The sequence below is a fragment of the Danio rerio genome, chromosome 23, assembly GCF_049306965.1.
Source record: "Danio rerio strain Tuebingen ecotype United States chromosome 23, GRCz12tu, whole genome shotgun sequence".
Classification (NCBI taxonomy): domain Eukaryota; kingdom Metazoa; phylum Chordata; class Actinopteri; order Cypriniformes; family Danionidae; genus Danio; species Danio rerio.
The window spans coordinates 40,205,001-40,226,332 of record NC_133198.1 but is presented as its reverse complement, the minus strand read 5'-3'; the positions used below and the strand labels follow the sequence as shown (position 1 = coordinate 40,226,332).

Below are 21,332 nucleotides of genomic sequence, written 5' to 3'. Positions count from 1 at the left end.
TTTAGATTGATAAATTGCATACATTGAAATACAAAACACATGTTATCTTTGTAAGGGAAAAAGCATGAAAAATCAAATGTATCATAAAAGTAAGCAAAACACAGATTCCATCAATTTTATTCAGTTATTTTATAGTTATCATAACATTACACAGTCTATTATTGCATATACAGCCCCATTTCCCTCTTTGTAGTTTCAGCAAAGCTGTAGGTGTAACACCCACATTCAACATGAATTCAAGTAATTGGAAAAACCCTTCCAATAAAATTATCAACATCAAGAGGAACAAAGAAATGACCTATATATTCAAATATACAGCATTTCAAAATTAAATATATATCTCTATCATCCTTCAAACCAAAACAATACATTCATTTTGTTCCCTACGCTCAAGTATATATTAAAATACAGCCTGTGTATTTTACAAATATCAGTAATCAGAATGTAGTGTAGAGTAGCTGATAAGATAAATGACCTGAACCCTGCTTAAAGGGGCAGTTCACCCAAAAATGTACTCACTATTTACTGGATTAAAACCTTTAAGAGTTTATTTCTTCCATTTAAACACTAAAGAAGATATTTTGAAGAATGTTAGAAACCTGTAACCATTGATTTCCACAGTATTTGTTTTCCCTCTACTGAAGTCGATGGTTACTACTTGTCTTCAAAATTTCTTCTTTTGTATTCAAATAAACTCTGAAAAGTTTTAGAACCACTTGAGAAAGAGTAAACAGTGTGTAAATACTAATTTTGGGTGAGTTATCCCTTTAAAATGTGCATTAAACCTGCATATTGCATGTCCCTTCAGAAAACAAGTCTACATTTGTGGTAAATAAGTGAGTAAGTGCCGCAGGGATTATGTAGAAGACATAAAAATACATCTATGGTAACTCCAGGAGGTTGTTCTTGGCATACAAGTCTTCTGTAATCTGATAGACTTCAGCGATAAGAGGCAAAGACTCTCCAAGCAGAGCAACCACCTGCGTATGATCTCCTGCATTCATCACGTCAAAGAAGGTTTCGCGTCCTGGAAGGGCACAAAACGCCACGCCGACAGCTTTCCGGATGAGCCAGGGGTGATGGTTGGCTAGAGACTCGTTATAGGCATCAGAACACATGACGGAGGTCTTGCTGTCCTCTGTGCTGGTGCGCAGTCTCTCCAGGAAGAGCTCCAGCCAGCGAAGAGCCCGGTGAAGCCGCAGGAGAGTCCGACAACCCGATTCTGGATGGCTGCCTCTTTTGGTGAGGTCCACCAGGTCGTTCTCCAGCTCATATTTGACCATGGACTGGATGGTGACGTAATTGGATCCATTCTCTCCTGAAAGGAAGTTCTCTAAGATCTGGATTTTGCTGACCACGTCCTTGGAGATGAAGGAAAAGACGTTGCCCAGGCTATTCATGAAGCTGAGGTGGAAAATGGGGGATTTCCATTATGACATTTCTGATTGCTCATTATCATAGTCACATAATATTGAACGTTTTATAAATTCTCATCTAATGAATTTGTCAAAAACGAGAAGCCCCATTTTAGTGTCAGCATCAAAATGTGTGTGTGTATATATATATATGTGTGTGTGTGTGTGTGTGTGTGTGTGTGTGTGTGTGTGTGTGTGTGTATACAGTTGAAGTCAGAATTATTAGCCCCCCTGACTTATTAGCGCCCCTGTTTATTTTTTTTCCCAAATTTCTGTTAAATGGAGGGAAGATTGTTTCAGCACATTTCTAAGCATAATAGTTTTAGAAACCTTTTTCTAATAACTGATTTATTTTATTTTATTGATATTTTTTAAGACACTTCTTTACAGTTTAAAGTGACATTTAAAGGCTTAACTAGGTTAATTAGGTTAACTGGGCAGGTCAGGGTAATTGGGGAAGTTTGTGTATAATGATGGTTTGTTCTGTAGACTATCGAAAAAAATTAGCTGAAAGGGGCTAATAATTTTGCCCCAAAATTGGTTTTTAAAAAAATTAAAACTGCTTTTATTTTAGCCGAAATAAAACAAAAAAAGACTTTCACCAAAAGAAAAAATATTACCAGATATACTGTAAAAATTTCCTTGCTCTGTTAAACATTAATTGGGAAATATTAAAAAAAGAAATGTATATAGATAAAAGAAAAAAAAAAATATATATATATATATATATATATATATATATATATATATATATATATATATACACACACACACACTACACTGTAAAACCCAACAGTCAACTTTATCAAATGAAATGAGTGTAGTTAACTCAATTTACTGAAAGTTAATTCTACTCATTTGAAAAGAGTTTTGAACTCAGTGTTGAAGACAATGAGTTAATTAAATACCTCATTCAACTTAAATTGGGTAAGTTTACAATACTCATAGATTAGTTGTTGTTGTTTTTAACTCAAATGGTTTAAGTTGACTTAACTTACTGGGTTTTACAATACTCAGTTGGTTTGAGTTCCCTTCATTTATTGGGTTGAACTGTGCTAAAATTGCTTTATTTACTCAAATGGATTAAATCCACAATACTCATTATGATCAGTTTCCTCAAACGGTTTGAATCACCTTAACTTTTTGGATTTTACAGTGCAGAAGAAATAAAATTAACCGCTTTTGTAATGTTTTAACATCATTTAGCGTGAGACACATTTATGTAAAAATAGAAACAACATATTGTTATTATTCAAATCTATTAAGGAATGTGTGACCATACTAAATGTTATTATATTATTAAACAATATATACACCTACTAAAATGTAAAGCTTTATGATGCTTTTATGTATTTGATGCTTGAAGAAACTTTTCATTTGTAATCCACAGATCTTTTTTTATAACTGAGCATTATAAATTAACTATATTTATTTTTATATTAAGATTTTCATTTACATAACCAGTGACTTTAATTGTCAAATAACTTTATTGAAAATAAAGTCAAAATACGATTAAATAATGTTTAACGTCATTCAGCATATGACACATTTATGTAAAAATAGAAATATCATATTGTTATTATTCAAATATAATAAGGAATAAGTGACCATACTACTAATATTTTACTACTAATATTAAACACTACATTCTGACAAAGCATATGACAGTCATCTGATGTAAGAACTGTGGATTAAATATGAAAAGTTATTTCAAATATCAAATACATAGAACCATCAAAAACCATTTACGTGTTGTTGTTTTTTTTTTTTTTTTTTTTTTTTTGTATGTTATTGTTCTCTTTAATTTATTTTCCTCAACATAAGCAATACAATAAAACATGTAAAGTCCCTTTTGTATTCTATGGTCCAGAGATGCCCAAACTAGGCCCCGCGGGCCAAAGTTGGCCCATTCTAACCTTTGATTTGACCCACCATTCCATTTGAGAAGGGAGGGAGAATGATAGGTTGGTGGTCGGGGCGTATATACTTGTCAAAGATATATATTTTTGACAAATATATAGTCATATCTAATGAAGTGTATATTTTTGTTTGTATGTTTTGTAGTTTCTTTAGTTTTGTAAATTCATTTTTTTCAACTGCTCAGAAGAAAATAAAGAGGACAATACCATACAAAAATGTAAAGCTTATGATGCTTTTATGTATTTGATGCTTGAAGAAACTTCCTTTTTAATCCAGATTTTTTTTTATAACTGAGCATTATAAGTTAGCAATATTTATTTTATATTAATTAAAACTTTCGTAAATTAACCTCGTGCTAAAACCATTTTTTAATAAATAGAAATGAGATTATACATTTCAAAGGACGTGATCATCTTATTTAAAACACACCCAAATAATAATTATTTAACACCATAAAACAATTCTCACCTGACGAGCTCTTGCCATCCTGCTATGTAATATTTAATGTAAACCTCCTTATTTTCACTCAGACTTGATCTGAATGTTTCTAACACCCTCTGAAGACTGAATGCGTCTGCCATTCTCTTCTCTCTTTATCGACTGCCAGGAAATAGTAGATAAATCCTTCAGATTTAGAAAGGAATAAACGTCCTTAAATATTAATTAGTGTAAAAGTATCTTATGTGCTCTTCAGTGGGATCATATCACTGACGCTTTGCTTTCCTTCCGACCATCTCTTCCTGGATTTACTGCGTTCTTTGAGCTACGTAGACCAATTAGACCAATCAAATCTCTTTTTCTGTGTCACATTACAAAATAGGTTAACGTGATTGGACGTTTGTTATTTTCCTTCTGCAGTGGATTGGCCAATGACGTTGAAGTTGACGCAGTCACGCACATGCAAAAAGTTTTGCATAGAGGGCGCTTGAGGGCTCACAAATTCCTATTCACATTAGCGCTGTGTTGGAGTTGAAATATCTGAAGGTTGTTAAACATATTGGAGATATTTATAAGTTGAAAACTGCTATTGTTTAAATGTAGTAACTCCGTAGATGATTTACTGATGGAAACGAATGAAAATGCGCCTATGCGATATGAATAAAGTAATATTTATTACGCTTTGTCCAGTAATCACAAACGAATATGATTAGTCCATGCTACCAGCGCTGCGAAAAGTAACAGTATACACGTGACATAAAACAATTTTTCCTCGCTTTATTAGCGGCAGTGATTATAATTTAAGCCTAAATAATAAGCTTTAATCGTTTTAATAACCGGTAAATAAAAAAATTATAGTAAAGCTTAAACAGGAAAATTATTATTTAGAACGACAGAAAACGCGTATACCATTAAGCCACGCCCACATGTAGAGTTATGGCTGTGGCGCTGTTTAGCTTTTTGCTAACCTGTGTGTTATTATCTAGTATTTGAACAAATCCACCGTTTTTCAAAGTCATAATATATATTAAGAGAGTGAGCTATAGTGCATAAGATGACTGACATGCACACATGAAGTGTGGAATTTATGTCCAGCTAACGTTAATCTAACGTTACAGATTGCCTGTCGGTCTTCTGTAAACAGAATAAAACATTCATTTCGGATCTTTGCTAAGCTGCCAAGATGCCTGATATCAAAGTTACGCCTTTAGGTAAGCGGTTTGCTTATTGTGTATGTAAATTTTGCAAAATATTTATAAATGATGGTTAACAAATCCGATATAAATGCGTATAGTTACTAAAGTGAGTTATATATTAATTTAACAAGTATTCGTGATAGTAACTTTAGTATATTACATATTATTTTACATGATGGGTCAACTTATTTTACAAAATTCTTGTAAATGTTTTTATTATTATATAATATATGTATGTAATTAAGTCTGTAAAAGTCTTTATGTTATATTGAGATAGGTTGAAAAAAGGTTGAAGTTTGAAATATCCTTTATTTTAATGTATTTTTATTGCTATTTAATAATGTAGAAATGACTTATTTGGTCAACTTCAATGCATTAAATATATTTAAATGATGGTAAAGATATAAGTAATGTAATTTTCATTACAAATGTGTATTTTAAAAAGCTTTAAAAGAGTTATTAAACATCAAGAACTGTTTGTAACATTGATACTTAGTTAAAACCATTATTAAAGGGCAGCTATGATGGAAATCATCTTTTGTAAGCTGTTTGGACAGAACTGTGTGCTGGTATAGTGTGTCCAATGTCATATCGAAGTGATAGAAACACAATGAGTCTCTTTTTTTAAAAAAAAAAAAAGGATCCAAATCCCTCCCATTTTGAGTCCCACCTCAACGTGACATAGGAGTGCGGTTTCCTGCCCACCAAATTGATTGACACACGTGTATTAACATGTTTTCGTAGTAATGCGTATAATCATATCAACAAGACAAGACATGCGCAAAGCAACCGGGATTAAAAGATCTGTTCAGCTCGCTGTGATCATCAAATGTGATCAAAAATGAGTTTTACAAGTTTAACACGTTTTTAAACAGTGCATGTTTGTAATAAAGACAGTAAAATCGCTACGAAATTCATCACCTCAGCCGCATAGTGTCAGTACAATTATAAAAGACACTTCAATCCTGGTTTGTGGGCTTAAATCAGGTTTATTTTGTACATCAATATAATGGATACCCATACAGCAGTGTATATTAATGTGTATACTATTCTGTCACATTTGCCGTGCAAAAACAGGGCAAAGTTAAACGTGTGTGTGTGTGTGTGTGTGTGTGTACAAACTTTATAACAACATTTTGTATTACTCATAGCCAGGGCCGGACGGAATCTGCGGACGGTTTTTGCTATTTCTGCGGAGAATTTTGTTAAAAATCTGCAGATTTCTGCGGAATTATTTTGGGAGTATCCTGTGGAGTATCATAACTAAAACCATAATATATTAAATAAAAAGTAATAAATTACTGAATAAAAACTGAATAAATTCAGATTTACACATTTACTCAAGTAAATAAATAGAATTAATAATGATATAAAAATCTCCAGACATCTGCGGAAAATCTGCGAAAAAAACCTGCGGAATTCTGCGCGCGCAGATTCCGTGTGTGCCTACTCATAGCTGCAGAAAGGCTTGAATTAACTCCATAGCAAAGATAACAAATAACCGTTGAGAAAGTTACCCTGTCGTAGGGGAGATCTGCTTCATTCTTGTCTGTCACTGTGCTGTTTATCTACGTGAACGGTAAGTGAGGAAAACCAGCTTTAGAGGCACAGGCAACAAAAACTGCTACAATGCCATAACAGCTCAAATTTCCCAGATATAAAAAGGACACATTCTGGAGACACAAAAGACTTATATTAAATCTTGAAAAAATGGTTAAAATAAGTGCCCTTTAATGGAGAAAAACAATAAAAAATCAAATACGCTGATTTCTGAAATAGCTTCACGTGACACCATCATAAAAACAAATTACATTTTAAAAATGTTTTTAAAATATGCAAAAAACAAAACTATGTGTGCGTATACAAATATTCAAACTTCACATATCTCACAATTTTATAAAAGGTAAGTATCATAATCGAAATTGACTGTAGCGTGTAAATATTTGTAAGTAAGTAAGTGGTAAATGTGTGTATTTGTTCTGTTTTAGGGGCTGGTCAGGATGTCGGCCGCAGCTGTATTCTGGTCTCCATCGGAGGCAAAAACATCATGCTGGACTGCGGGATGCACATGGGCTTTAATGATGACGTATGTCACACAACAGTACTTTCTTTGTTCTCCTTTCTGTATTTTGAGTATAATTCTGTAGTCTGCAAGATGAGTAGTGTAAACGTAACATTCTGTATTTCCATTTCAGAGACGTTTCCCAGATTTTAGTTACATTACTCAAAATGGCCGCCTCACCGAGTTCTTGGACTGTGTCATTATAAGGTCAGTTTGTATTTGCAGTGTTTATAGTTTTTAGTTAGCTTTATTTATAGTATATACTTTTATATATATAAATTTTTTTTTTTTTTGTCATTTTATTTTATTTGAAGTTTATCTTGTAGTTAAATGTTATCAAATAATTGATGAAGGGCCATTGAATTGTTTGAAAACAATGCTGTGGCATGATGTGGCCATGACTCGAAGCAGCTGTGCAGTATTTTCTTACATTTCAGTGGTCCAGAGTCAATTATTCACCTTGTACTACATTTAACACCCCTAAAAACATTGTTCAGATGTTGAATTTCAAGCCATTTGTCAGGTTTTTGTCCTCAAACTGCTCCAGTATGTAGGACTAGTTTACATGCATCTCATCCAAAGCTTTCTGTTTTGACTTTTGAGCAGATTTTCGACTTTTGTAGCTGTAAAATAGCTCAAATCATTCAGTGTATTGATATATGGAAGTGCACTGGGTCAAAAATCTGCCTGGAACTACTTTACCTATGTTTACTGTAACTGAAAATAAACACTTTAGAATGTTCATCAGCCAATCAGAATCAAGCATTCAAATGCCCATAAAGTATTTAGCTGCATGCAAAATGTCAGACTGCTTGAGTATAAACTGCATTTGAATTTTAATTAAGTTCGAGAACAATAAAAAAGTATGTTTTATATTGGATAAAGCTGAGTAGTATGAATGAAATTTGGATGTGCTACATCCACTAGGTTGTCATTATCACATAATCTATCTGAGTCAGTTGCGTCACTTTATTTTCATTCACAAATGATCTCACATGGCTTTATGGGATAGTAAAGTGTCTATTGGATGGACTTCAGAATCTCGCCCAAAGTAGGTCATCTGGGTACTTCTCACTTACTGCTTTTCCAATATTGTAGATTTTGACATGCTACTTGCATACTGTTTTTCTCCAGGGTTAATATGAGTGCTAAAAATCTTTGAAAATGATTTAATTTAATTGAGTGAGTGTTTTCAAGATTTAAAAACATTTTTCAATTTTGGAAAAAAGAGCTTGTAATGACTTCATCATTAATCCAATTGTGTTGCTTTCATAATAATTGATCTTATTTAATGGGTAACTGTTTAAATAAAATTACTTTTACTACTTTTGCATAAAATGAAACCTCTGCAGTCTACCTACAGTATAGCATGATAAACCTGTTTTTTACTGCATCATTTGAAATTAAAATAAATATCTATTTAAAATAAAAGATTACGCTTTTAAGATGAAAATAAATGACATTTAATATTGAGATTTAACTAATTCAGTGTTGGGCTTCGAGCTATTTTTTTTTTTTAGAATACTATACTAGTCTACGTTAAGAATACGTTAACTACTAGGTCTGCACGATATTGAAAAAATGGAACATTGCTATATTTTCTGTGATATACATTGCGATATGCATACAATTTCACCAGATAACTTGAATATCTTTATCGGTAAAAATGAATAATTTTAGACTGGGATGATTCTGCACAGAAGTGGATCAGCATAAAATATAATAAACCATCTACAAGCACAGATCAATACAATAAAAATACAATTAAAATAAACAGTGTTTTATTTTTTTCCGAATCGTAACAGTATTCAGGAACAGTAATTGAATAATAAAAATAATTAAATAAAATTAATCTTTATCAAATTTACAGATGGTACAATTTGGTATGCCTAGAAATCAATATACAGTCACAGGCCTCAAAAACACATCAAAACAATAAATCATAATACAGACTTAAAATTGCATATCCTGTGATTTAACTATTGAGATATCGATGCTGAAACTATGTATTATGCAGCCTAATAAATACAATTACAGCTAGCCTCTGATATAATCTGATGAAGTAAATAATAAATACTTCTAATGTGCTGGAAAAGTTTGCAAATACTTCTGGAAAGTGCTCACATTTGCCTTTGGAAGAAGGTGTAAAAATCCTGTTTAACATAATAGATAGTATGGAAGTATGTGATTTCAGATGCACCATGTTTTTGAGTTTCCTGCTCTCCATTTTCATCTTTTCTCTTCCTCTCAGTCATTTCCATCTGGACCACTGCGGTGCTCTTCCTTACATGAGCGAGATGGTGGGTTACGACGGGCCCATCTACATGACCCACCCGACCAAAGCCATCTGCCCCATCCTGCTGGAGGACTTCAGGAAGATCACGGTGGACAAAAAGGGAGAGACCAACTTCTTCACCTCACAGATGATCAAAGACTGCATGAAGAAAGTGGTGCCTCTCAACCTCCATCAAACTGTGCAGGTAAAGTTCATGTGGTTGATTTATAAAGCACGGCTTCTCTGAAGAGTATGGTGGGACTGTGTCTGGTGATATAAGCATGTAAGATTAACTAAAAAAATACCTTGTAATTGTATTTTATGTAGGTTTCACAATAGCCCCTTTCACACAGTGATACCGGTAAATATCCGGAAAATTTCTGGAACGACTTTACCGGTATGTTCAAAAAAGCGCTGTTCACACAGGCGAGGACGTTACGGAATTTTTACGGAAAAGAGCATTCACACATCCATCGCTAAATGCCGGTAAATTCTGACATCATTAACCAGAAATTACCTCTAAACGGCTGCGCTTGTGTTTGTAAACATTTGACTACATTACAAACTCTTCGGATGGATCGGTATTGAGTACAACTCCAATGAAAACATAGAGAAACACTTTCGCATGTCGAGATGTTCATGATATGTGTGTGTGCTGGCGCTATGGGCGCTCACGGGCACACGCAAAGCTTGAAGGTAAACAAACAACGGATTATCATAAACATTTTATCGATAATTATTCACACAGTTGGCATTAAGACTGCTTAGGGAGTATGGCTCGATATTACCCTGGGTGGATGAGTTTCGCGGCGTATTGTCAACTTTTGCAGAAACTTCGCGTGGTCTACGCTGCTTATGGACCCAGGGGAAAGGGAGACTTTCAGCCCGTGCGATGCCTCTTTGCAGCGGAAACTCAATTGAGGATCCAAAGAGAAGATCATGGTTAGTCTTCATTTTGCTATTTCTATCTGGGAACATCCATCCCAACCCTGGTCCTGTGTCAAGCCATTTTCAGACGCCAGACGAATTTAAATCCACTAATGGACTGCGCTTTTTTCATTTGAATATGCGTAGTATGATAAATAAAATGGACTCTTTAAGAATCTGGGCTGAAACAACTGATGCAGATATATTAGTCCTCACGGAGACATGGTTGAAGGCATCAGTTACTAATGACTTGATTAATATTAATACTTATAATGTCTTCAGATGTGATCGTACGAAAAAAGGAGGGGGAATTGCTATATATGTAAAGTCCAACTTAAATTGCTCCTGCATACATTCGATCAGCAAAGAAAACAGCTTGGAATTGTTGGTGCTTAAACTACATTTGGTCTCCGGCTCGGACATTATCGTTGGTGGTTGTTATCGCCCGCCTTCATCGTCTTCAAGTGAAGCATGCACTTTACTTGCAGAATTTCTTCACGACTGGACTAAATTTGAATTGATTTTACTCGGCGATCTGAACTGGGACTGGCTGTCGTCTTCCTCCGACATGATTAAGGAGGTATGTGACTCTTTTCGTTTGGTCCAGCTGATTAAAACAACAACTCGGATAAATCAAAAGGATTCGGATAAATCTTCTCTCTTGGATTTAATTTTAACTAATGCTGACCATAGATATCCAGCAACGGGAGTTTTCTGCAATGACATTAGTGATCACTGCGCAGTTGTCTGCGTGAGAAACTGTAAAAACCATAGACCCTTATCACGATATACTTTTAAAAGATTTTTTAAGCATTTTAATGAACAAGCTTTTTTACGAGATATCTACCTCAGTGATCTGGGTGTTGTTTCACGTATACCTGATGTCAACATGGCCTGGGACTACTTCAGAACTACATTTCTATCTATCTGTGACAAACACGCCCCATTTAAACGATTTAGGATAAGTGGTAAGGATAATCCTTGGTTCAATCACACAGTTTCTACTTCTATACAACAAAGGAATATTTTATGGGCCAAGGCAAAGAAATCAAACAATCTTACAGACTGGAATTCATATAGAGCTTTACGAAATAAGTGTACAAAGTTAATAAAAAGGGCAAAGTGTGAATATTATCTGTCTATGATAGACAAAAACTTTAAAAATCCTGTACATTTTTGGAAATTAGTTAAGTCTGTTTCAGTATCTAAACCGGCTTCTAATTTCCCAAATTATTTAAAAGTTAATAACACTGAAGTTAAGGGCAGAGAAGACATTGCAGACAATCTTAATAATTATTTCATATCTGTCGGCTCGATTTCTGATTCTCTCGTCTCATCTGCCCATACTTCAAACACACTTGTTGAGTCTGTTCAAAACAGTTCCTCACATGTGTTCAAGTTTTTGCCTATCACCGTCACACAGGTCCATAAAGCTTTAGAGACTCTAGATATTAAAAAATCACCAGGAATCGATAAAATTGACCCTTATTTCTTACGTCTGGCAGCAGAGTTAGTTGCAGAACCTATAGCCTCTTTATTTAACTTAAGTCTCACTTCTAATGTGATACCTAAAATGTGGAAATCTGCTATGGTTACGCCATTATTAAAAGGGGGAGATCCTGCAGACCCAAATAATTACCGTCCTATTTCCAGATTGTCAGTTTTAGCAAAGGTCTTTGAGTCATTGATAAATGACCAACTAAAACAATATTTGTCAATTAATAATATACTTCAGGATCACCAGTCAGGATTTAGAACGGGACACAGTACGGTTACTGCAGCTACATTAATCTTAAATGATATCACACGCTCTTTAGACAGTAAACAGTCCTGTGCTGCTTTATTTATTGATTTATCTAAAGCTTTTGATTCTGTAGATCATAAACTAATGTTGCAGAGACTTAGGCTTTTAGGTTTTACTCAATCTGCTCTAAACTGGTTTGAAAACTATTTTTCAGAACGCACTCAATGTGTGACAGTAGAAAATTATAATTCACCATTTCTAAATGTTAACACTGGGGTTCCCCAAGGATCGGTTTTAGCTCCGTTGTTATTTTCTATTTATATTAACGATTTAGGTCACGGAATAGAATCAGCAAAAATACATCTGTATGCCGATGACACAATAATATATACAGCAGCACATTCTTTAAACCAAGCTGTACAACATCTACAGATTGCTTTTCAAATATTGCAGTGTACGTTGCAAAATTTAAAATTGGTCTTAAATTCAAAAAAGACTAAATATATGATTTTTAGCCGTGGCCGCATTAAGTCAACAGATCAGACAGTAAAAACTCTGAACGGTGTTCAAATAGAAAGAGTTAGCTTTTATAAATATTTAGGAGTTTGGATTGATGAGAGATTAGCCTTTGATATACATATTGACAAGTTACTGAAAAAGCTTAGGCCAAAGTTAGGTTTTTTATACCGGTCAAGAAATTGTTTTCCTTATAAAGTCCGCAAAAAATTAGTAGAGAGTACATTTCTGTCTATAATGGATTATGGTGATCATCTCTATATGCACGCAACCGCTACCCTATTAAGAAAATTAGATTCTGTTTATCATGCAGCAATACGTTTTGTCACAGGTGCAGATTCACGGACGCATCACTGTATTTTGTATGATTCCTTAGACTGGTTATCTCTATATCAAAGGAGAAAATTACATCTGTACTTATTTATTTTAAAAGCTCTTTTAGGTAAATTACCATCCTATATTTTTAATTTATTAACATTTCACACCAACAATCAAAATACTAGATCTGGTTCATGTATTCGTCTGATAGTTCCAAGGGCATTATCAGAACTTGGCAAACGTGCTTTTTCCGTTCACGCTCCCAGGGCTTGGAACGACCTGCAAAATCAGCTCAATCTTGACACTCTTCCGACTCCGAGTACTTTTAAACATCTTTTATACAACATTTTAAAGGACACCTGCAATTGTTTGTTATGAGCTGATGTTTTTAAGAATGGTGATTTTGTAATTTTGTGGTATTGTTTGTGATTTTTATATGAAACTTTATGTGTTGCCTGCCATCTTGACCAGGTCTCACTGGAAGAAGAGACAGTACTGTCTCAATGTGATCTCCTGGCTAAATAAAGGAAATAAGAAATAAATAAGAAGGAACATAGAAACGTTATCTGACTAACATCTAGCAGCTAAATGTGTCTGCACAAATATTTAAAGGCTTTTATTCTCATAGACCGCGCGCACGTGAATGCGTCTGACTTTTCTGATTGGCTAAAGTAGACGTCTCACGTCAGCTCGTTCTAGACGTGCACGCGCTCTTTCCGGCAATCTTCCTTCTGCATTCACACAGCGCAGCATTCCGGCAAATTACCGGTAATGTTACAACTGGCTATTTTCTGGAAAGAGAAGAACTAATTTACCGGTATTTTCAAAAAGCACCTGTTCACACATACAACCTTTCCGAAAAATTGCCGGTAATTTTCCGGATAGGTCTGTATGTGTGAAAGGGGCTAATGACTCAGTGGTTATTACTGTTGCCTCACAGCAAGAAAGTCACTGGTTCAAGTCCCGGGTGGGCTAGTTGGCTTTTTTGTGTGGAGTTTGCATATTTTCCCCGTGTTGGCGTGGGTGTTCACTGCGTGTTCCGGTTTCCCCCACAGTCCAAAGACATGCGCTATAAGTGAATTGGATTAACTTAATGTGCCATAGCCTGTGAGTGTTTGTGTGTGAATGTGAGAGTCTATGGGTGTTTCCCAGTACTGGGTTACAGCTGGAAGGGCATCCGCTGGGTAAAACATATGCTGGATAAGTTGGCGGTTCATTCCACTGTGGCAACTCCTGATAAATTATGCACTAAGCCAAAGGAAAATGAATGTATTTTATATATATATATACACATACACACATTATTAATTAGAACTTTTTAAGAACTGTAAAGCCAGAGTAGATTTTTACATGTTGTTTTCAGTTGTTCCAACATTATTTACATAGTTTACAATCATTTTATTACAAGAGTTATCGGTGAATCATGATCTGTTAAAAGGTTCAAACACAGATACATCATGCACTAATTAGTACACATTATTAGTTAAAGACTAAGGGTGCTTTCACATCTGTAGTTCGCTTCATTTGGTCCGCACCAAGGGTAATAAATGATACATTGTTGCATTTTCTGCCGTCTTTGGGTCGTTTTCACACCACACTGCTGGCTTTGGTCCGAACCAGTTGAAACAAACCAAAATGCAGTCATCTGACAAAAATCCACATCTCTCATTGGCCAGATGTTGTTGAACATGTTGTTGAAGGAGCAATGCAGGCACGACACAAGTCATTTTTGCTAATTGTAGCCTGGCCCATGTTTCATTTTCATGTCCTGTACCACATTGTTTAGCAAATGCATTTGGAGCAGGGGCATTTTGTTATTTAAAAAGCATGTTAGGGATAGATGGGATCAAAATGCACATGCACATTGCTTATTACACACACAGGGATGTGCAGCAGCACACAAAATTCTTTAAATATGAAAAATTAAAGGATTAAATCTAAAAGATTATTATTGACTATATCAATATAAAAACCGCTACCTCCTCCAGCTGGTTCAGCAGAGGGTGTCTTTGCTTTCACCTTGCACACAAGCACATCCTCACTAGTACAGCATTTAGTTTTATGCTTACAAAGTCTGTCATGTAAATGACGAATGTGCCATGGCATGACTACAACTCGCTCTTAAATGGAATTGAGGACTCTGAATTGGTTGAAGCATGTTACACCCAAAACACTTTAAGAGAATAAGGACAACAACTTTTAGATCATGCACTGGGCACGCAGTCTGTTTTTCCCATACTTAAAATAGCGAATGCGGATTCAGACACACTTCTAATGCAATTTATTCCCCCAAACATTTAGAAAAGCTGTTCAAATGAAAAAGGTTTTCTGTTGATAATTTATTTAATTGATGTATTTTTTGGGAAAATGTTGTCTGACTTGTTTCTTATTTATTTATTTTTCCCCTCATTAAGGTTGACGATGAGCTTGAGATCAAAGCATACTACGCAGGTCATGTTCTTGGAGCCGCCATGGTCCAAATCAAAGTCGGTTCAGAGTCTGTCGTCTATACAGTGAGTGTCACTCTTCCTATTACATACTCTAATTTGATGACATTCCAGCTGGTGACTTAATGTGTACATTATATCCAAATGTGTTTATACAGGGTGATTACAACATGACCCCAGACAGACATTTAGGGTGAGTATAATATATATATATATATATATATATATATATATATATATATATATATATATATATATATATTTTTTTTTTTTTTTTTTTTTTTTTTTTTTTTATCATATATTAAATATCATTGTTCACATCAGGGGCAATACATATAATGGAAAATAAATATAGAATAATATAATAATTCTATAATAGAAAATTGCTCTAAAATGAATGTAATACCAGTTAGTGTTGTTAGAATCAAAATATTTTTTTCCAACTGATAAACTACAGGGTGGGCCATTTATATGGATATACATTAATAAAATGGGAATGGTTTGTGATATTAACGTCTTGTTTGTGGGACATTAGTATATCTTTGTTGTCTATGGTGTGACGATACAAGATGTGCAGCACCTGAAACTACGGATACTGGAAGCCTGTGCTGGCAGTTCTCCTGCGGTGTTGCTATCAGTGTGTGAAGAGTGGGAGAAGAGGGTTGCATTGACGATCCTACACAATGGGCAGCACACTGAACACATTTTATAAGTGGTCAGAAACTTGTAAATAACTCATGAATGAATAAAGTTGCGTTAAAACCAAGCACACCATTATTTTTCTTGTGAAATCCCTAATTAGTTTGATGTGTCAAATGATCATTTTCCTATTGAAGAAACAAAAGTTGGATCCAAGATGGCCGACTTCAAAATGGTCACCACCCATCTTAAAAAGTTTGCCCCCTTCACATATATTAATGTGCCACAAACAGGATGTCAATATCACCAACCATTCCCATTTTATTAAGGTGGATTCATATAAATGGCCCACCCTGTATAAAAAGGTTTTTTTACATTTGAATGTTTAAAGTGGCAAATGTCAAAACTGTCCACTTGTAATCAATCGTATTCTGTGTTGACATGAACTCTGATATAGTTTTTTTTTAATAATTGTCATTCTTGGTGCAAACATGTCATAAATCAGGTTTAACTTTTCTGTCTTGTTTTACCCAGAGCTGCTTGGATTGACAAATGTCGGCCAGACATTTTAATATCAGAATCCACATACGCCACCACCATCAGAGACTCCAAACGCTGCAGAGAGAGAGATTTCCTGAAGAAGGTTCATGAAACAGTGGAAAGAGGAGGCAAGGTAGGACAATAAAATTAACCATTCAGTTTTAGGCCCTGTCCACACGAACACGGATATTAAAAAAAAAAAACTGCACTTATTTTCTGTGTGGTTTCAATGTTTGTCCACACTAAAGTGCAGCATCAGTGACTGAAACCAAACATTTCTGAAAACTCCAGCAAGGGTGAAGAGTTTCTGAAACTCTGAGTACAGTGTGGAGTTCTTGCTGGGTTTACACCAAACATGGAAGATATAATTAAGGGAATTTTACACGTTCGCAGAAAAACCAACATAAATTCCACATTAATGCACCTCTGTTCTCACATTTACGTTGACTTGTTTGCAATTTTCTTGCAAAAAAAGCTTAATTGTCTGTTTGGTGTGGACCCAGCATAAAAGTGTCATTATTTTCTCCCGAAAGCAGTGAAAACATTTATAAAAAATACTTGTGTACGTGTGGACATTGCGTTAGATTGTCCGTTTTGTGTTCAACCATGTGCTTTCAGATGTGTGTGTTTATATTCTGCCCATGCTTGTTTCTCTGTGGTGTTTTAGGTCTTGATTCCAGTATTTGCTCTAGGAAGAGCACAGGAACTCTGTATTCTGTTGGAAACTTTCTGGTGAGTTTGTAAACGCTTTTACTCGTCTAAGATTACTCTTAGACAAGTAAATTATTAGCTACTACTCAATTAATTTGCACATTCTATAGCTATAAAATACAATATTGTGTATAGTAATATACCTGTACAGGCATTTGTTTATTTTTTATTTTCTATTTACTTCTGATTTGCTTCCACTGTTGCACTGTGGGAAAACTCTGTAGTGAAGTTTATTAACAGAAACTTCTGTAATAAAGCTTTTTCTCATTCGGATTATTTATATTATTACTCTTATTATTTTTTGGACATCTTGAAGTTTATTATGTAAAGATGTAAAAGGAAGTTCTGTATTGTAGTCGAACGTTGTATAATTTCAGCCTGTTTCATGTTAACAGGGAGCGAATGAATCTGAAAGCCCCCATTTATTTCTCCACCGGGCTGACGGAGAAGGCCAATCACTACTACAAACTGTTCATCACCTGGACCAATCAGAAGATCCGAAAGACCTTCGTACAAAGAAACATGTTTGAGTTCAAGCACATCAAAGCCTTTGATCGCTCGTATGCTGATAACCCTGGTCCAATGGTAAGGCCGCATCAGAAATGTATTTAATTGATATAGTCATTTATTATTATTATTATTATTATCATAGTGTAATAATCTTTTCTAGATATATATTAAAATATATACACATCAAAATGGCGATGCAGTCGCGCAGTAGCTAGTGCTGTCGCCTCACAGCAAGAAGGTCGCTGGTTCGAACCTTGAGCCAAGGCGTTTCTGTATGGAGTTTGCATGTTCTCCCTGCGTTCGCGTAGGTTTCCTCCGGGTGCTCCGGTTACCCCCACAGTCCAAAGCTATATTGTGTGTGTGTGTGCGTGCGTGCGTGCGTGCGTGCGTGCGTGCGCGCGTGCGTTTGTGTGTGTGGATGATTCCCAGAGATGGGTTGCGGCTGGAAGGGCATCCGCTGCGTAAAAACATGCTGGATAAGTTGGCGGTTCATTCCGCTGTGGCGACCCCGGATTAATAAAGGGACTAAGCCGACAAGAAAATGAATGACACATCAAAATATAATAAATAGATAAATTCTACATATTAATTAATATTAATTATTTAAAATCTGATAAGATAATAACCTTGCAAGTATTTGTTTTATGCCGTTCAGTTGGTATCTTTGTATTATTATTATTACATAATGTTTTTTGTTTATATTTAAATTTAGTCATTAAATGTTTTTTTCCCAAGTAACTTACAAATGTATAATTTATTCTTAACCTAATAATGGCAGCTTGTTTGGAAAAAAAAAAAAGATTTATATTGTATTGTGATTATTAATATACTATGTATGTTTGGTAAATTATTACTAATATATGTTATTATTATTTGATGTGTCATTAAGTTATAACTATTACTATAAATTACTCAAACTAGAAGTATTTTAATATATACAACATTGTTCTTTATTTCTTGTTTAAAATAAAATAATAACATTTTATATTTAATAAGCTGACTCTTAACTACAAAATACTCATAACAAAAATATATGGCTTCATGCAGTTAAAGTATAAATCACCATTTTCATTAATTATTTTGGGGGATGTAAACAATAACAATGGTCCCAACGTATTTCCTGTTTTACATTTTTAATTCCTATAGCTTCCGAGAATCCAAAAAGAGCCACACATTTATAAGTAATGTTATGATAGCTTTTTAACATTGAGTTATGATTGAATTGCCTCTTGTTACAGCTATAAAATTGTTTGATAACTACCAGGAAATGGACCATTTACGTGACCATATTGAAATGGTCTATAGACCAGTTCATAGCCATTTCTAAAGATTTTGCATTCAGAAATAGATTATTGTGTAGTATTATGGGTCTTTTATGTGTTCCGTCAGGTTGTGTTCGCCACTCCCGGAATGTTGCATGCTGGGCAATCTTTACAGATTTTCAAGAAATGGGCCGGCAATGAAAAGAACATGGTAAGTCTCTTCATGAACACAAAAAAGACTTTCACTTTCAGTATAGCTCATTCTCTGTCATAGCTGTTCATTGACTAATATGTAGATTTATTTCACAGGTCATCATGCCAGGGTACTGCGTTCAAGGCACCGTTGGACACAAGATCCTGAATGGACAGAAGAAACTGGAGATGGAAGGAAGAGCAACGGTAATTATTGCCTGCAAACGCTCATCTTAAAGGTCCATGAAGTGCATTGAAATGTGCAGCATTTATTCTGAATTATGGTTGACCAGAAGTCAAAGAACACTTGTGGTTTGTAGAGTCACTGCTAAGTTTAACCATAATAGAGTGAAAGTTTATCATTTGCATGTGTTTTTAAGCTCCATGACTGTGACCTTATCGAGAGAGTTTTAACCATTTGGCCACAAAAAATGATGTTTGGAGGCATAACAAAGATTAACTGTGTTTAATTATTTATACAGGAAATTAATTATTTATGTTTTCTTATTTACAATTTGTGTCTTGTTTGTAGTCCAAATATCTACATTTCAAAGCAAAAACAAGATGATTTTACTAACCCTACTGGCAGATAATGTAGCTTGTTTTAGGGGAAAAGTCTTTTTTCTGAAATTATAAGTTAAAACAATATTTTGACTTGATCTAAGAATTTGAGCTATATTTCGACCAGAAACAAAACAAAGCAAAGTAAAAAAAAGCAGTTTTTTTCTTTTTGTTTGGTTTTTTTTTTCATTGTGATTTTTTTTTTTTATTTATGTACCTGAATGCTGTTGGACTGCAAAACTGTCAAATAGAGCTATTCAAACCATCTTGTGAAACTGCCACATTTATTGCAGAAAAATAAAACATCCTAATATAATATAAATATTACTCAAAGTACGAGTAAAAAGTAGCTCTTTCTAAAGTACTCAATAGTAGTGAGTATTACGCTGTAAAAAAGCTGATGCATTTACATGTTATTTTCTAATCTTTTAGTTTATTAGATTAGATTTAGATTGTGATTTCAGTTGACCAAAATTCAATGTCTAGTTAGCGTCAAAGGACAATCTTATTTTGATGTCCAATAAGGATGTGAAATGACGTTGATATTTGGTTGATTTTAGGTTGCGTTAGAAAGTGTCCGAAATCCAACATCGAGCCAACATTATAAACCAACATCATGTTGAAGTCAAATATTGACATTTATTCGTCAGGCAAGGCTACCAAAATCCAATGTCTGATTGACGTCATAGTCATAATATCCACAAAAAGTCAAGCTGTAACATCATTAGGCGTTGATTTTAGGTTGACGTCGGCCTGGCGTTGAGTTTTGACGTCAACCCGATTTTCATTTCCAAACAAAATGCAACATCCCCACGATGTTACGGTACAACATCAATCTGACATCATCTTGACATTTTGTGCCTGCTGTGTGTTAAAGGGCATTTTGGTCATCATACAGTAAACGTCCGTCATCTCATCAGTGACATGCATCTAAACACTCTCTGGGTCAATGCATGTAAAGGTTTTGGACGTCTTCTTGGACACTTTTAATGTTTCCAAACAGTTTGCTGCAATTTAAAATTGCTTGTTAAATTATAAATGTCTTGAGGTTGCTCATTATGATACGATTTACCTTCTGTGTGTGATTTGATCGGTCAGGAATCACAGGACTGATTTTTCTAGTCCCCATAGAAAAGAAAAAGTAATATAGTAATGACTGCAGGTTGAAGGAAAGTAGTAGAGTAAAAGTACAGATGCTGCACTAAAAATGTACTCAAGGGAAAGTAAGAGTACACATTTTTAAACTACTTAGTAAATGACAATTTAGAAAAAAAACTACTCAATTACAGTCATTTGAGTATTTGTCGTTTGTTACTTTACACCTCTGATTACAATATTGAGTTACTCCCCAAAAAGTAACGTTACTTAGTTACTTTTTATAGTAAGTAATGCATTGCTTTAATTTTGAATTACTTTTGCGTTACTTTTGCTTTACTTTTGTGTTACTTGTTATCACCAGGCTGAGTCTTGATCTCTTAGAACTTGTTTTTGTTTTGTTTTCTTTTCAGGGTTTTTTTAACCTCCACTTTATTTTACCTTTAAACAGTACATCAATATATATAAAAAATATATTTTAATTCAGCAATTTGTTTTTTTTAAAGCTATTCAATTAAACAGAAAAGATTAACTTGCATTACATTTTCAAAAAAGTAACTGAAA

General features: G+C 34.4%; 2 protein-coding genes across 3 annotated transcripts in view; one reads left to right on the top strand and one right to left on the bottom strand.

Moving 5' to 3' along the window:
• Positions 1–100: 100 nt before the first annotated feature.
• On the bottom strand, positions 101–4,059 carry cptp (ceramide-1-phosphate transfer protein). Its single transcript, NM_001003497.1, has 2 exons — positions 3,804–4,059; positions 101–1,404 (listed from the first exon to the last, which is right to left on the bottom strand). The coding sequence occupies exons 1-2, from the start codon at positions 3,914–3,916 to the stop codon at positions 882–884; spliced, it is 636 nt and encodes a 211-aa protein (NP_001003497.1). The 5' UTR covers positions 3,917–4,059; the 3' UTR covers positions 101–881.
• Positions 4,060–4,280: 221 nt separating this feature from the next.
• Positions 4,281–21,332, top strand: part of ints11 (integrator complex subunit 11) — a 26,627-nt gene continuing 9,575 nt past the window's right edge. The window contains 12 exon segments of one of the 2 annotated variants that reach the window (NM_001020621.1): positions 4,281–4,319; positions 4,892–4,984; positions 6,958–7,055; positions 7,165–7,238; positions 9,283–9,511; positions 15,226–15,324; positions 15,417–15,451; positions 16,432–16,570; positions 17,105–17,169; positions 17,544–17,733; positions 19,048–19,131; positions 19,230–19,319. In NM_001020621.1, the coding sequence (NP_001018457.1) occupies positions 4,957–4,984; positions 6,958–7,055; positions 7,165–7,238; positions 9,283–9,511; positions 15,226–15,324; positions 15,417–15,451; positions 16,432–16,570; positions 17,105–17,169; positions 17,544–17,733; positions 19,048–19,131; positions 19,230–19,319 (1,131 nt within the window). In that variant the 5' untranslated portion in view covers positions 4,281–4,319; positions 4,892–4,956. 2 annotated transcript variants of the gene reach the window in all.